Source organism: Artemia sp. Qi Xiang Cuo, chromosome 9 (genome assembly GCF_049724085.1).
Source record: "Artemia sp. Qi Xiang Cuo chromosome 9, ASM4972408v1, whole genome shotgun sequence".
Taxonomy (NCBI): Eukaryota; Metazoa; Arthropoda; class Branchiopoda; order Anostraca; family Artemiidae; genus Artemia; species Artemia sp. Qi Xiang Cuo.
In genome coordinates this window covers 13666922-13684887 of record NC_142802.1, presented here as the reverse complement: position 1 = coordinate 13684887, position 17966 = coordinate 13666922, and the positions used below count along the sequence as shown (strand labels likewise).

Below are 17966 nucleotides of genomic sequence, written 5' to 3'. Positions count from 1 at the left end.
TTTGTTCTGGGGTAGGCACTGCTGAAAGTACAAATCCATGGAGTCACCGACATTTTTTCTACTTATAGAAAATTTAGCGCTTCAGGGGTGAGCCACTGTCACTAAAATCACTTTTTGTCACTTATTTTAGCCGGTCACTTTTTGTCATCTTTTCTATGAAATCGTCACTAAAGTCACTTTTTGGCCGTTTCAAAATTCGATTTAGTTAGTGCTTATTTCAACGAGCTAGAAAGGTAATGTAAAAACATATTAGACAACAGGCTGTTATCTGTTGGAAAGTACTACTGGTAATATGACACAGGAGTATGGAAAAAATGAAATAATTTGGAATTCCCAAGCAACATCTTTAACTGTTTCAAGACTAATTTTGCATAAGTTGTGCATTTATTTTTCATCACAAGCTTCTGATCGTGCCCTTAACCCTCATCAGTTGGAATGGTCAATCCGGGGGCTGGGGGTGACCCCTATTCCTCCTGTTAGGCCTTGGACCCTTAAACCAATCATAACAAACCCTTATAGTTAAGTCTCAACTTATCAGTTTAGTCACGCACGATCAGTTTTTTTGTTGAAGTGTCCACACTTTGCCAAATCACAAGTCCGACTTATTTTTCCTCCTAGGACCTGTGCAGTCCCTGTGCCTCTGTTCTGAATGCCTATGAATAGTCACTTTTTGTCACTTTCTGAATGGTAAAGACACTAAATCAATTTTCGTGCGCATTTCGTTGCGGCGGACCCCTGAGCTTATTAAATACTTGTATCAAATCTTTCAAGCCTTCCAAGCAAGATTGCATCCGGGGGCGGGGGGGGGTGTTACTGGGTTTGACCACCCCCGCCTCTTCCAAAATGTTTGTTTAACTCGTCAAAAAGTAACGAAAATACACATAAACATACTTTTCATGCGTTTTGAAAAGCTTCTTTTGTAAGCCTTATCTCCCTGAACAAAAATCCTGGATTTGGCCTAGCTTTTCAAGGACCAAACATTCTGTATTTTTTATGGACAGGGTAATTTAAGAAATGTCTTCCAATCCACATACTTGGTCAGATATCATAAAGTGAGATTCATGTCTTGTCGACACTTTTAGCAGCGTTGGGCCAAATTGGTGGTCTGTTTAATAAATGTTTGCAATACAATGGAGCATTTTCTGTAGGTTTTATTTCATTTAAAAATAAATGTTTTTTGGCAAACTAGCAAGTTTATATAATAATTCAAAGTTTTATGCGTTTTTGAAAACTGTAACAGTGCGGGTTGGAATCAATTGTTTAATTTTATCTTCTACACTTTCAGCAATCCTTTAATTACCTTTCAATCTAATTCTAGCTCAAGAATTTTTTGTTTTATTGCTATAACCGTGATACGGGTATATGGCAACAACACATCTCTATGTTTTTCAAGAGGATAAAGAAAAAAGAAATGAAAAAGAACGATAAAATATCAAAGTGATGTTTTATTTCGTGCAAATATGTCCTCTTGCATATTGCCAACGTGCAACCATAATCTATACCAGGGGTGCCTATTGCGTATATTTGGCAATTCCCCTCACCTAGATTTTGAAAAAACACCCTTTTGGTATACTCATTGGGAAAAAATTGGGGGAAAACTAAATTTCCGCCCATGGGCGTAGGGAGGGGGCAGCTGCCCCCCCCCCCTAGACCTTCAAATTTACATTAGATATGGCTGAAAAGCAGATGGTTGGAAAAGCAGTTGATAAAAGGCCCTCCATCACACTATTGACTGCCCCCGCCTAGACAATATGCTGCCTACGCCCATGTTGCCGCCCTACCTAGTTTTTGGACAACTTTTTGCACTTTTAATAAAAAAATGAAAAAATCTTGCCCCTCTTACATTTTCTTGCATTGGCGCTCCTGATTCAGAATTTTAAAAACTCTTCATTTTCTTTTTAGCTGAAAGAGCTTTAGACACTATGAACTTTGATATGCTTAAAGGAAAACCAATTCGAATCATGTGGTCCCAGCGTGATCCATCTGTTCGTAGGTCAGGAGTCGGCAATATTTTCATCAAGAATCTGGATAAGACAATTGATAACAAAGCCATGTACGATACCTTCTCTGCTTTTGGCAATATTCTATCCTGCAAGGTAAGTGTGGTTTTATCTTGTATTTTGTGCTCAATTTGTCTTAATAGCCTATTTGCAAGGATTTTGAAATAAAAAGATTCTAAAGGTTGTTTTAAGCGATCTCTGGACTCTTTTCTCTATTGGCAGAATGCTCTGTGTATATAAACCCTGGAAGACACGCACAGCAGAATGCCCACAACTCATGCAAAACATACACGCAATTATCAAAAGGCTTATCAAAGGAATTAATGCTTGGTTTTTACCCCTACCATTCATTCACTTGGTGCTTGGTTGAATGTTATCTTTCTAATATCTAGAATAGTCATAGTGAGCACATAGAAAGTCAATTGTGGTTAGATTTTGCTTTTATTCTTAGAAAAGAAAAATTGATGGGCTGAAACTTGAAGGTCAGCTTTGTATGATAATTAAGACGAAGGACTGGACTATCGTCTTTTTCAATGAACAAAAAGGAAAATTATTCAATATATACCTCAGGGGTATTACTCAATATTTTACTCATTATTGATATTTTAATAATAATGACAATGCGTATTAAGACATTAGTTAACAAACAGTTCCACGTTTGTACTTAATTCGCATTAAATTCAAAGTAAATATGCATTAAATTAAAATTTCAAACGGGAGCGCACCTTAAGATAAACTGTTGGTTAAACTGAATGTCTGAGAAATAGTATGAAACCAGCTTTCTCCTGATCTCCAAATTAGTTTAAAACAGTGAAAGTAACTAGAGCTTGTAAAGCCCAAGGGTACCAATCTAGTGGTGACTTCCGAATTTTTTAATTTATAACATGTACCAAAAAATTAACCAGCAACATACCAAAAGCATTGCTTCTGACGACATATGATTGCTAAAGCAGCTAAAATGACAAATTTAGTTTCAAATAGATTCAGTTCTCATTTCTAGCCAATCAAGAGACCTTATGTGGGAAAAACTTTCAAAATTGTAAGCCCTGTTTTTACTTGTCGCGAGATAATGGATGAGACAAGCCAAACCATTGCCTTACTCTGCTTTAGTATTATATCTGATGTTAAATATTTGCCTAAAATGAAAAAAAAACAATTAATGAGAATACAAAAATTTAATTTCAGCTTAAAAACGTAAACATAGATGATGAAAATAGTGGAATTTGACACATTCCGATCGGCTGTAATCGAAAATCCTAGACCTGAGTTCTAGACTCTAGAACTGGATGGTTAGCCGTAATTTGTCCAGCCAAGCACCAAATTTTACTTGCGAACTGTAGTCGTCTAGATATTGATCTCTGGCCAGACACGTGTCTAGACATGGGATTCTAGCTAGACATGCATTTGAACGCCGCGTAAATACAACAAATGAATTGAATAACGGACACAAATTACACCAAAACATTGTACAGACGCATAAAATTAAATTACATCTAAAAAAAACATAACAAATTTATATGTTTAATTTATCTAATATGATTAGATATAAATTTATATGTTTAATTTATCTAACATGATACTCAATTATAGGATTTCCAGCCTAATTATATTTAATAAAAATATAATTATGCGCACTTTACAATGGGTGTGAGATCGCTTAATTTAAGACTGTCAGTCAAACTATGTTTTAAAGTCAAATTCATGTTTTTACAGACCAGATGTGTACATTACCGTAATTTTTTTTAAGCTTAAAATATTACATCTGATATAAGTTTTAAAACAGTTATATTAGCTGGATTCTAAGGAGATTCATATATTCACCACGTCCAATGTAGACAAGCAAAGAGATGAAATTTCAGTTTGGAGGCTCATAACTAAATGCTCTTTGTTTTAATAGGTTTTAAGAGATTTGCTTAATCTTTTGTCGTATTACTGATGTAAATCGTTGCTACTCACCATTGACTCTGAATAAAAAAAGGTGACTGACATTGCCTGATTTTCGTCGAAGTTGAAAATATTTGATTTTGCATGTTGTTTTTTCTGCCATGCAAATTTTTGCCATGCAAATATACTAAAAGGATTTATTCCTTTGTTTTTATCATTTTCTTACAGAGTTAAATTGATAAGTATGTGAACCAGGCTATTCAGATTATTTTTGTTTTTGTTTCAGGTTGCAAATGACGAACAAGGAAACTCCAAAGGGTATGGTTTTGTTCACTTTGAAACAGAAGAAGCTGCTATTAATTCCATCACCAAAGTCAACGGTATGCTTCTGAATGGCAAAAAAGTTTTCGTTGGCCGTTTCATTCCCCGCAAAGATCGCGAACGTGAACTTGGAGAAAAAGCCAAATATTTTACCAACGTATATATAAAAAATTTTGGAGATGAAATTGATGATGAAAAATTGAAGGATATGTTTGAGCAATACGGAAAGATAACATCTCATAAGGTATGATTCCTGTTCTTAAATTTTCTTGTACAGCTAATGCGAAGGAATTTTTCCTGTTGACAGACCAATCGACAGCTACATTGTCTTGAGTCAAATTTCATAGTCAAACCACAAATTCTCAACGGTTTCAATGATAACTAGTTCCCTGGAAAAATTCACTAATAAACCCTTTGTTTTTTAGACAGTCAGCCCAGGTTGAGAAGCTTTTTAATGCGAAGCTTTTTAAAATAACTTTTAATAATTATTATAAATAAATTATTAATTTTGTTTTCGACCGTATAATTTTTGGGGGTTTTAAGGACTTGGGACTTTAAAGTAATAATTTTAAGGACTTGGAACTTTAAAGTAATAATTTTTAGAGGGTTTGATCTCAACGTCGGCTGACTGTCTAAAAAACAAAGGGTTTATTAGTGAATTTTTCCAGGGAACTAGTTATCATTGAAACCGTTGAGAATTTGTGGTTTGACTATGAAATTTGACTCAAGACAATGTAGCTGTCGTTTGGTCTGTCAATCAAAGTAACACCACAAGAACTCCCAAAACAGCCAGGTTAATCAAATGAATTTTTTTGAATAGGTTTTCCACGTCTTTCGAGCAGACATGCTAGAACACTTAGGGACTACCCTGTCCTAAACTAAAAAAAATTATCCATTTAATAATAAAAAAAGTTTTTTCCATTGCAATATTTTGAGGGTTTTGTAACGTTACATGGTCCAATATTTGCAATTAAAAGCTTACAGGACAAAGTTCTTAGGTTAAATGTAAAACAACAAAGTTTAAATTACCACATAAAAAGCGAAAGCAATTCCTGCTTTTTTCCCTTATCTTAATTATTGAATGTAGCATTGATATTTTCTAGTACTCAGTCTTGATGTTATTGAATGGCTGGAAATGTCCTGTCTTTTTTTGTAAGTTTAATAAATAATCATTGAATTATTCCCCCAAGGGGGGGTATTGGAGAAAACCTTTTTCATTTTGTAGGGGGTATACAGAATAAGCAGAAGTAAGGAACGGATTTTGGAAGGTCTTGATAAAAATAATGGAATAAGAATGATGAGATAGAGAATTTTAAGGGAAACTTTAAGATGGGGAAATTCCTGAGACTAGGAGTAAACGAGCCTGTATAACCTAATGCTTTCAATTTATGTGTGTGTGCTTTGTGTTTTGGGCCGTGTTGGCTTTTGAGAAAAAGTTATTATGTCTTATTTTTCTAGTTTTTATAGCTTCCTGTGCAACGATTTCGAGCTTTTTCTGTTTTGATGTTGTTTTGTATTTTCTTACTGAACAAGTGTAATTAGTAGTGAGGGAAGTAGTGGAACTTGATTTGTTTCCCCCCTTCTGCAACCAAATATATTAGGGACCTGATTTAGTATCTGAGCGAATTGCCTGCCATTGATATATAATAGTAACGAATAAGAGGCAGTTTATTCTTGCCCTGGCTTTAATCTAGGAATGGAGGATGTGGTGCATACTTTAGCTGTATGCCAACGGCTTTCTCATTTAAGCTTTTCTTTTTCCGAGGGTGAGACCCTGGAGTTCCTGGAGAACTTGCAGACATTTTAAAAGGACAAATTTCCATGTTTACAAATATAGTAATGCATTGGCAAAGAAAGGAGAGGCATTCAAGGTTGTGTTCTTTTTGTATTTTTTTTTCCATGCTGTTGTTTTTTGGGAGAGGAGAGATGATTATTTTCTATATTATGATATTATTTTATGTGTGTTATAGGATGCTGATATGTATGGCCTTTTTCAGATTAAAGTCAAATTAATTATTATTATTATTATCAATGCGAAACAAGATGATACTCGCGAGTTTTCTTCTGGTTAATTGTTTTTTAGCCAGTCCTTTCCAATCCCTCTGGTTAATTGTTTCCTTTATCCAAGCCTGGAAATAGGAGGAAGGTTAGGCAGAGGATGTGTGTCCTCTCCCGTCAAAACTAATCAGCGATTCAAACATCGATGAATAATAAAACCCCTCAGATGACGACAACAAGGAATAGGCCTCGGACTGATTTTATGGACACGAAACGGCCTCCTAGATTTCGTTTTTGGAATCTAACGACAGTGTGGCAGCCCACCAAGACTGAGGAAGTCCTGCAAGAAGTAGCTGCCTATAATCTTGACATAGTAACACTGTCAGAAGGGAGATGGACTGGTTTCGTCAAAGAAACGCTCGATAATGGCCAGATAATGATCTACATTTGACCCGAAAAGAAACGAGAAGCAAAAGCAGCAGTATTAATGTCCCGAAAGGCAGCGAAATCCCTCATCAACTGAAAGCCTGTAAATAAATTAGTATTTTTTGTGAGGTTTCAAAGACACCACATCAAAGTGACTGTAGTTTCACTTCCACAAATGATCTCCTGATTTATGGAAGACAGTTTAGTAACAAAAATATCCACAAGTACATTTGGACCTCCTCTGACAGCACAGCAAGAAACCAGATTGACTACTTTCTTATAAACAGGAAACGACGATCAAGCCTCCAAGACGTAAGGACGCTCAGAGGAGCTGACGCCGTCTAAGACCACAGACTCTGTATAAAAAGAGAAACAAAGACCGATGGATCTCTGATAAAACTTGGAACTTGATCCATGAAAGAAAAACTCTGAAACTTTCATCAGGGTTCCAGAACGATGCAGTGATGAAGCTGCAGGCGTATAGGGATAAAGACAAGCTCGTAAAGAAAAGTGCGAGATCTGACAAAAGGACTTTCCGGGAGAACAAGGCAGCAGAAGCAGACGGAAGCAAAAAAAGGAGTTTCCAAGACGGTATACAGGATCACTAACGAGATGATTGGCAAGCCGCAAAAAATTGATGGCCCTGTCAAGGACAAAAACGAAAGAATAGTAACAGAAGAGAAAGAGATATAAGTCTGGGCCAACCATTTCGATAGTATCTTAAACCGTCCAGAACCGATCAGTCCCCCCAATATACCGGAGACCCCTTTGCTTATTCTTAAAATCGACGCCAATCTTCCTACAGAAACTGAGATAATTCCAGCGTCAAAGAAGCTAAAGAACGGAAGAGCTCCAGGAAACGATAGAATTTCTGCTGAAATGCTAAAAGTCTGTTAGATCCTGGGTGAAAACCTGGATTCTACTGTTAAGCACGATATGGGTCCCCGAGGTTGTCCCAAAAGAGTGGATGCGCAGTAACCTTGTGAAACTATTCAAAAAAGGTGATGTCCTGCTGTGCAACAACTGGGGAGAAATTATTTTGCTTTCTATTCCGGGAAAGCTTCTTGCCCTTTGAATTCTGAATCCTATCCTGCCAATGATCGACAAGCATTAAAGGGATAAACAACACGGTTTCCGCCCAAACCGCTCCTGTGCGGATCTCATTTTTACATTACGAAGGATTTTAGAAGAGACAAACAAGTGGAGACAGAAGCTATACCTAATTTTATAGCCTTGAGAAAGCTTTCGATTCTGTCCATCGAGATGCACTCTGGAAAATCCTCAAGTTTGTCAGGGACACTACAGTGTCCCTGACAAACTCGTAAGGCTAATTTTGGCCCTATACGAGAGCGTACAGATTAGTGAAGAGCCAATCGACATGTGTCAGGATCATCTCTGGAGCAAAGCAAGGATGTGTCGTGTCCCCTTTTCTCTTCATACTGGTGATAGATTACATCCTCCGCGGATGCACAAACGACGGAATCCCAGTCAGGAGCGAAAAGAGGATTGCAGATACAGACTTCGGAGACGACATTAGTCTCCTTGAATCAGACAAGCAGAACCTCCAACAGTTTTTGGATGTTGTGAGAGAAAATGCACCTCGGTTCGGCCTCAAGATAAATGCATTAAAAACTAAAAGTATGGGTGTCATAGGATCTACCCTCAACATAAAGTGCGGCAACGAGGATGTAGAACAGGTTGTTCAGTTTAAATATCTGGGAAGCACAGTAGAGAACACAGGGGCAATAGACAAAGAGATCCATTCTCGTATCGGACAGGCTAGTGGCTCGTTTACCCGGGCTTAAACAGATTTGGCGCTCACAGAAATTCTCAAACCGTTTAAAACTTCGAGTCTTCAACAGTAATGTCTCCCCCCCCCGTTATGCTGTATGGAAGCGAATGCTGGAAGTTAAATCAGCAGCAAGAGAAGAGACTTCAAGCCTTTGAGAACAAATGTCTGCAAAGAATCCTCAACACAAACTGGACACAACGTCTCGAACCAGACAATACGTCAAATTACTGGGCAACCTCTAGTCATCGACATGATCAGGACACGAAGATGGAAGTACTTGGGGCATATTATACGAATGAAAGACGACCGAACACCAAGGTCCATCCTCCAGTGGCAACCAACGGGAACGCGCCGAAGGGGAAAACCCAAGAAAACACTACGCCAAACATACCAGAGGGACCTTCTCAACGCGAATACGTCCATACAACCCCATTGGGTAGACGTTATGACAGCAGTCCATTTGAGGGACGGCTGGCGTCTCTTCGTCGATGCCCTGGGTGCCTCCGGAGGCACAGGAGGGTCTAAGGTGTATGGTATGGTCTTTCCAGAAAAGAACTTTTTTATTGTCCCTGCAATACTAAGTCGAAAGACTGCTTCAGTTATCGGGAAATTGTTATTTTATTTTCTCTTATTTAGCTTGCTTCTAAGACATTTCTCGGGGCTTTTTTAATATCTTATATTTTGGGTAAATCAAATTCTTTTTTGTTGTTATAAAATGTTTATAACAATTGTCTATAACATCAGAAATGTTATTTCTCATTATTATAGGTGATGACCAACGAAGAGGGGAAATCCCGTGGTTTTGGATTTGTCTGTTTCGAAGATCCAGAAACAGCTGAAAAAGCTTGTGATGATCTCAATGGGAAAGACATCAATGGTAAAACATTATATGTGGGGCGGGCACAAAAACGTGCCGAAAGACAAAACGAGCTGCGCCGCAAGTTTGAAGCTATGAAAATGGAACGTCTCAATAGATATCAAGTAAGTTTTCATCATATTCTCTGAATTCATTCTATCTGATCTTATAGAAGGGCTTGTTGTCTGACCTTGAACTGGTTTTATTCACGGCTCTGCAATGTGAGTGGGGCTTCTGCCTACCTAAACTCTGGTTACGTTCAAGTCTATTTTTAACAGCTTCAAAATCCTTCCTGAAAAATAGCGCTCCTTAAGAATTTCTTTGGGGAGGGGGTACTGAAATGCCAAAAATTAATTTGATCATCTTTTTAGCATTTTTCATGAGGGCTCTTCAGACAAATAATGCTCTCAACAATGTCTTCTTGCTTGAAGTAAATGGTTGATAATATTTACTAATTTTCTGACGTTCAAAAATTGTTCCATCTACCCCATACAGTATTCGATGATGCTATGAGATCTCAAAATATTTTGATTTTGAAATGACTAAACAAATATGAAATTGTATATAATTACAGTCTGGACTGTTCAAAATGATAAATATCAGCTTCTTCCTAAGGCTATTGAGCCAGGAATAAATTTAAAGCATGTATTACTCCGCTTGTAAAGCTTTTAAAGGTTTATCTGTCTTGATTTAATAAAGAGAAATTAGCTTCCTTTGACTGTAGATCTCGACAAGATGGTTTAGGTATATGGAGTTAGATTTCAAGTCAAATTTGAATTTTGATCTAAGTTAAAAATTCATTTATATAGATTCTCTAGTGCTTTACAAGTAGGGAAGAAATGGAGGTATGAGGTTGGAAACAGCTTTTAAGATCCATATTTTAGCTGTAGATCCATTGGTGAAGATGTGAATCACTTAACAGAAAAAATCATGAAGGGCAATACTGTTAAGTGATTCACATCTTCACCAATGGATCTACAGCAAAAATATGGATCTTAAAAGCTGTTTCCAACCTCATACCTCCATTTCTTCCCTACTTGTAAGGCATTAGAGAATGGATTTAGTATTACATTTAAATGATATCTCGAAATTTTTTATTGAAAGCAGTTAAAAATTCAGTTATGTAGATTCTCTAATGCCTTACAAGTAGGGAAGAAATGGAGGTATGAGGTCAGGGGAAGGAAAGCTAAAACTAATCGAGCACCAAGTAAAATACTTAAAAAATGAGCTCTGTATGCCTGAATTAAGAAGGCTTGGCTGGATGTGACCAGAATATGTGGCTGCATGATTTTATTAAGGAACCATTCCTTGACTGGGCATTTATCCCTTGCCCCAGCTGGGATTCCTCTAATAAAGAGGCACGCTTTCATCCACCGTACTGGGACAGGGTATTCTATAGTTTGATTTTTCTACAAAACTGTATATATTCTTTTGATAAAGTTTACATTAAAAGACGATCATTGGATTAACAAACCATTGCATACATTGGACTTAGTTAGCTACTTGTTACATAACTTGAGAAAAAGATAATGTGTGACGTCATAACCAGATGGTAAAAACCATCATGGTTGCAAAAATCATAAAGGTTCAGGTTCAGGTTCTTTTATTTATAAACTAAATACAACTACAATATGGGTATGTCCGGCTGAGAGTCTAGCTCGTATTACCAGGCAACCGATAACAAATAAAAACAACAAAAACATAATATATAGCTGCATTTGTACATAATCACACTCTTTTGTAAATAGATAAAAAAGAAAGAAAAATGTATGACTTACCAAGCATCACCCCAAGCCAGCAGCCAAATGGAGAACAAACTAAAACAAAACACCAAAAATAGTGAAGTGAAGCCGTGGGGAAACCCTACCAATAGAATGTGCCAGCTCATAAAAGGGCAGTTCCTTTGGGATGGAGTGCTTGAAATGCCTTCTCAGGCCATTTTTGGGTCATGGGTACATTTCTGAAAGTTTCATTCCCCTAGGTCCTCAACTCGAAGCTAATTTTTACCTCGAAGCTAATTCTTAGCAATGTAGTTTGACTTTACTTTCAGGGTGTTAATCTATACGTTAAGAACTTGGATGACACGATCGATGACGAACGTCTGAGAAAGGAATTCCAGCCCTACGGTACCATCACAAGTGCCAAAGTTATGACCGAAGGAGGAAGATCGAAAGGTTAGTTGTTTGCACGAATTTTTACTTGGGACAAAGACTCCACCGAAGATTTTAATTTAGGATAATTCCAATTATGGAATATGATATAAGCGCATTGTCTGTGATTTTCTGTAATTTGGCGTTATTAGGTAGGAATTGGTCAACACGAGATGAGAAAGGGATAAAACACGACATGACAGTGGAAAATGATTGGCTCTGGCTAGTCGTATAATATAAGTCATAGATGTAGCACAGTGGATTGATACTCTGCTTGGCAATACCTAGCCCAGGGTTGGATCCTCGTCCCAGCAAGGTTGGCCGACAAGCTTGTTACTTGTCCCTGTAAGAAAGACACAGGGACTGAAATGCCGATTCGACCCTCTAGGCGCCGGCAATGGCTCTGGAAGTCCTTTTTTTATTCTTGGTCACATTTCTTAATACCTTAAGTACAAAATCAGTCGAGAAGATCCTGGGGTAGTAGCAGCAGGTCTCTTTCTTTTAGCCACTTTGGATTTGCCAATCTGGTACCTTTTATTGGTTTTGTGCAAAGACAGTATAGGGAATATTCCTCTACTCCTTGAATACAGTCCAATTTAAATCTTGTAGACCTTTTTTGACCTCCATAGCTTTTTAAGGAAGGATACTAAGGACCAGGGCTAGGTGAGAATTCAAAATATTCTGAACTGGTTAGTCATATCTCTGAATACCCTTTGTACAGTATCAGTTGTGGGGGTACAAAGACAACAGCAGTTGGGGGCTTATAAAATTAAAGACCGAGGGAAGTAATATATACTGAAAATAGTGTCTTAAATGAAGATATCTTAAATTGTCTTAATAAATACTACTCGAGATTTATATTCACTCTGAAATTTGCGATTTTGCGACAAGCCTACAGTTTTAACTTGCCAAAAGGCACAAATTACATGTGTTGGATGTTTCTCTAGTGACGTATCTATATTAGTCACCTTAACCAGAATTCTGATGTCACATAGACCTTTTCTTAGAAAATGATTTGACCTTGCTAAAAAAATATAAAGTTTTTCTATATTCGTATGTTTTCACGGCTTGATCATTTTGACCCCAGAAGATATCAGGAAAAATTAATTTTATGAAAACAGATTCTCCGTACCCAGGTATACAGTTCTGGTTTGTTCGCTATTTTAGTTCTTGTGGGATTTCACATCTTGACAGCAGTAAGGGGCTCAGTTTTAACATGGGGGATGAACTGACCTGGCTTTGTTATTACGTTTTGACATCAAAATGGTGGGCATATTTCCTGTCGAAACTTGTTATTGTTATTTTTCATTGTTATTGTCCTGTTATTTTTTTTCCAGTAAGGTAATTTTTTGGTCATCCTGGTTATTTGTACTTAAATAAGAGGTGTTGAGGTCAGATGCAGCTACCATCTGGCATCAATTAGAAACTCGAGAACTTTTCAACTTGTTCCTTGCCATACAAACTTAATTCAATTTAATTTCTTTTTCGTAATGGCCCCGGCTGACCTTGAGCAATATTTTTGATATTTCAATACAGGCAAATTAAATTCTGACATTTGTCATCTCAACTCCAGAGTTGAAATTTTCTCTTCAAGTTGTCTAGGCTCCAGTATTTTCATTTTCTTTAAAAATCAAACCACCTATTATAATGCTCTTTTTGTTGAACAGTTCCTGAGGAAACGTTTGTATTGAGGAAAAATTATGCCCTTATGAATAATTCGTAACGAATAATGTCCATTCACTAAAATTATTATGCACTTTATGCAATATTTTCGATATCTTAATACAGACAAATTAAATTCTGACATTTGTCATCTCAAATGTCCATTCTCTAAGCAAAGAACAGCTTTATGATGCATAGCTTTTCTTTTCTAGATTATTGACGTAATTATTGGTTTCATGCATGGTCCTTATTTTTAGTAATTTCAATGTTTTCGACATAAAATCTAAATTTTAGTTTTCTTTAAAAAAAAATAGTTTTAAGAATAAAAAATGGTCTTATAAAATAAACATGGGAACATCCTAAAAATAAGGCGAAATGTAAGGAAAACATAAGCATTCAATAAAAATAATATAAAAAAGTCTGTTTCCTTTTTGGATTGTTATATCTGCCCTAAAAAGTATTTAAATTGTCCAGTAGTATGCCTAACTCGTCTCTTGATAAGACCAGCTATTATCGTATTTGCAAAAATGAAAACAATAAACATACTTTTATTAAATCACTACGACTTGTTATGCACTTCCACAAAATGGGGAATGAACAAGTTTCAGTACCAAATTTCACAGGGTCTAATTTCAGCTTTGACCTGGTTCAGTTATTCACTGTAGCCTCTTGTAAGATGTTACGGTGATAAGGTGAGGCAAGCAACATTTTACCAAAAGACAATAATCAAGTTGTCTACGTATCTCGTAATGACGATTCAAGCCACAGATTTTACAGTGTTTGGACATAATCTACTACTCATGTTCCAATTGTGATTGCTATTTTCTGAATAGTTTTAACTTTAGCTTTTTTTTTGACGACTGGGCCCCAAACTGGATGAAAAAAGCAGTTCGGTTTAATTCTCAGGTATGATTCTTTATAGGTTTTGGTTTCGTTTGTTTTTCATCTCCAGAAGAAGCAACCAAAGCAGTCACTGAGATGAATGGAAGAATTCTAGTTTCAAAACCATTGTATGTAGCTCTAGCTCAGAGAAAAGAAGACCGCAAAGCACAGCTTGCTTCTCAATACATGCAAAGAATGACTGGCATGAGGATGCAACAAATGGGACAAATGTTCCAGGTAAGCCTATTTCTGTTGAACAATCTGTAGACGCACTGATTTAAGTCTAGCACATATCGTCGCTGTGACGCCTAATGGTCCTATCTGACATGTTCAACTCTTGAAATAAGTGTCAAAAAGGCAAAAGATAGGCAGGGCAATGTATGTTCAATCACACTTTGATCTACATTATCCTGACCACCTTCCCTTCAGAGCAATTTAGTAAACGATTTTTGATAATTAACTCTCAAGCCTGAAAATTTTAAGTTAGACCCTTAGGCGTCAGTGACTACATTTTCATTCATTAAATACATATTATGTTAAAAATCTTGTGCTATTCACTACTGAAATATCACAACACAAAGCCGCTTGAAGCCGACACAGTTGTGCATGTTCCTCTTCCATACCAATCTGTTCAAAGCTTATCTTTCTGCCCCCTCCTGCTAAGCTCTGATTTACTGCCAGTGTGTAAAATGAGTATAGTAAGTATTTGGGGGTATGCGATGGGGCCACCTGTAACTAGGGGTTCACTCTCTCCCATATAAAACAACCTATATAGGTTACGACAGGTTACCTTTCATCTATGATCTCCTTTTGACATTTCTTTCAATTGCTACTTCAGGCCGCCAGTTTAGTGCTAAAAAAGGGAGAGGCAGCCCGGTACTAAGGAGGAGGTAGGACAATTGCGCTCAATTTTTTTAATGCAGGGACCGCCCTTTCTTGAACAAATTTGGGCTTGGGTTGAACCAGAGTGTGCTTGTTTTTTCGACGTGAAACTTACATAAAAAATAGGATTTGAACTTGTTCCACGCCACTTCTTCTATGTTAGTAAGGCTTTAAAGAATTAATCAAGTTGCCATCTTTCCATGGCTAGTTGGAGAAAAAGCCAAGACAGATAGTCTGAGTGAGAGGCACAGCTGGCATAATCCTTTTTCAGGCCTCTGGAAAGGCTGTAATTTTTTCTGGAAAATGAATAAACTATTACTGTTCATTAATGTGTAAAATACAGTGACAATACGTCACCCCTTGTTATAATTACGTAAGTAAACATTGTACTTTATATAAGGTTTAGAAGATAGGGGGAATCACTCTTTAATATTGGTTGAAGTGATGCCTCCTATGTAAAGTCCACAATTATAGTCTAAAAGTATGCTTCTGTTGATATCGATAAGCTCAGGAAACTGTTAATAACTGCTCTGTTTTGCTTCCTTAATTTTGTCTGAAAATATATACATAATAGGAACGAACAGGTTTGATTTAATATCCTCTTCTATTTTTGCAGGAAAATGTAAAGTGTATTTTGCCTTAATTGAATTTCCTTTGTACCCAGAAAAGCCTCTGAAAGGCTGTAATTTTTTTTCTTCTAGAAAATGAATAAAATATGACTGTTAATTGTATAAAATACATTGGCAATACGTCACCACTTATTATAATTACATAAGTAAACACTGTACTTTATATAATGTTTTGAAAGGAAAAGTATTTTAAATACTCATATAGAGCTTTAATCCTCTAAAAGTCGCGCATTTTCTTTTTCTTTTTTAATCGTAGAATTTTGGGACAAGTTGAATTGGGACTCATATCTGGACTGTCCTGGATTTTGGGACAAGTTGAATTGGGACTCATATCTGGACTGTCCTGGATTTTGGGACAGATGGTTGCCGTGTATATTAAGCAACTAGTAAATCACTCGTGAATTAAATTTTTTTTGTACGTCTTCGTTAAGTATTGGGGCAAGAGGGGAGCAGACCTAACTTAATCTAGAATATATTATGAATGTACTGAAACTTGATTTGGTTGTACGACTACATTTCTATCCACTCTTTTTTGTTTCTCCAGTCTTGAATATTGTATTTTTTTTTTATCTTTTTTAAGAGAAAAGAAACACTGTTTTTATCTCAATAAACTAAAAAGCAAAAAAAAACCCTTCCCTTCTATCTGGAAAAGTGTAAAGTATTTGGAAGCGTGGCGCGGTCACAGGCTATCTGAAAAAAGGATTTTTAGGACTGCATTTCCGTTAATGTAATTATTGTGTAATTATGACGACCATTCCGCATGCTTTCATTTTTAGTCTTAAAAAATTTCATTTTTTTTTGCGCTGGAGAAAACCATAGATCTTTAGGATTGTATATCCTCTTAAGTAGTTATAAAGACTACATTACCATGATAATCAGAAAGTGCTAACGAACCTTTTCGTCCCGAATATCTAACTCAGGCCGCTCGGCTGATAGACTAGGATTCTACCTTTTAGCCATCTATGAAATGAATTGATATTAAACTCGTGAATTACAAGTAGTAAATTGATATTAAACCCATGAATTACAAGTAATGAATTCATTAGTTCATTTATTGTCATCGTCAATCAATACATATGGAATAACTGCTATATTATTTCACTTCCACTGTTCGTGAAAAGTGTTGAGCAAGATATTATTTTGAAACCTATTCTTAAAGTTGAGTATGACAAATTTTTTCTCCATTTGCAGCCCAGTGCCCCGGGCTACTTTATGCCAACGATGCCTCAGCCACAGCGATTCTATACTCCAGCTGCCAACCTTGCGCAATTCCGTGGCACACCAAGATGGGCAGGACCTCCAGTACGTCCAGCTGCTCAGCCAGGTCAGCAGCCTGCTGCCGCTTATGCCATGCCAGCCACATATCGCGCATCAGCTGGAATGGGACCTCGTCCTTCTGCTGGCGCTGCTCAAGTTGCTGCAGCAAACCAAGTTCGTGCTGCTGGTGTTGCAGCAGCAGCTGCTGCTGCAGCCGCTTCTCGACCAATCACTGGAACCGCACCAGTTCAAGGAGCCGTTGCTCCAAGAGGAATGGCAGCCGCTGCAGCAGGTCCTCGTCCAAGCGGTTTCAAATATACTGCCACTGTCAGAAATCCATCTGCTCCTCAAAATATTTATCCCGGGGCTCAACCACAGGCGATTGTACCAGCACAAGGAGCTGTACTTGTCGGGGTAAGATTTTCTGTATTAAGTATTAAAAAAAATCTTAATGATTTTTAAATATTGATCAAATTACAAAAAAATACAATGTTATTAGAACGAATATAATTATTAATTATTATAAATAAAATTATTATTTTACTTTGAAATTTAGTTAAAAAAAAATAACAAAAGGTAATTTGATATTAAAATTATAAAACAATTAAGGATAAAGTTATATTATTAAAATTTAATTATTATTATAAATATTTTTAAAAGATGTATTTAAAAAGTAAGATTTTGTTGAATGATTTTTAATGTGAGATTTTCTTAAAAAATACTTGTTTAGGCTCACTAAAGACAACCTCTTAAAAAATTAAAACAGTATGCCCTAAGACAGGCTATGTACTTATCTGACCTTTATATATAATTTTTGGTTAAGCCTATGATACAATTTTTGCGACAAGCCTTATGCCGTAACTAGTTTTAAAATGACAAGATCCTTACATCGTTGGATTCAATATCTATACATTAACCAACCATCAATTATTATATTACTTTGTTTAGTTCTGAGAAGGTTATCTAAGTTACTTAAAGATAGGAACAATTACCAAGTTTTCAGACTTGGTAATTGTTTTTCAGGAACTTGATATTACCATTTACCAATAATTTTATTGATAGGCTATTACCAATAGAAAGTTACTAGGTTTTTCATTTATTTTTCAAGCTAAAAAGATCCAGAGCTAATTTCAAAAAAATGTAATTTAGTAGATGAATAAAGCTGATTCTCAGCTATCGAATCAGCAAAATTGTCATTTCACATTGAGTCCAGAATACCCTTTGAAT

At 36.5% G+C, this 17966-nt stretch overlaps 1 protein-coding gene across 1 annotated transcript in view; it reads left to right on the top strand.

Moving 5' to 3' along the window:
• pAbp (poly(A) binding protein) overlaps positions 1 to 17966 on the top strand; it is a 33502-nt gene that overhangs the window by 10182 nt on the left and 5354 nt on the right. Inside the window, exons 2-7 of the mRNA XM_089094296.1 lie at positions 1903 to 2096; positions 4171 to 4449; positions 9190 to 9402; positions 11328 to 11451; positions 14012 to 14208; positions 16674 to 17153. Coding sequence (XP_088950422.1) covers positions 1903 to 2096; positions 4171 to 4449; positions 9190 to 9402; positions 11328 to 11451; positions 14012 to 14208; positions 16674 to 17153 — 1487 coding nt within the window. The remainder of the gene's footprint in view (positions 1 to 1902; positions 2097 to 4170; positions 4450 to 9189; positions 9403 to 11327; positions 11452 to 14011; positions 14209 to 16673; positions 17154 to 17966) is intronic.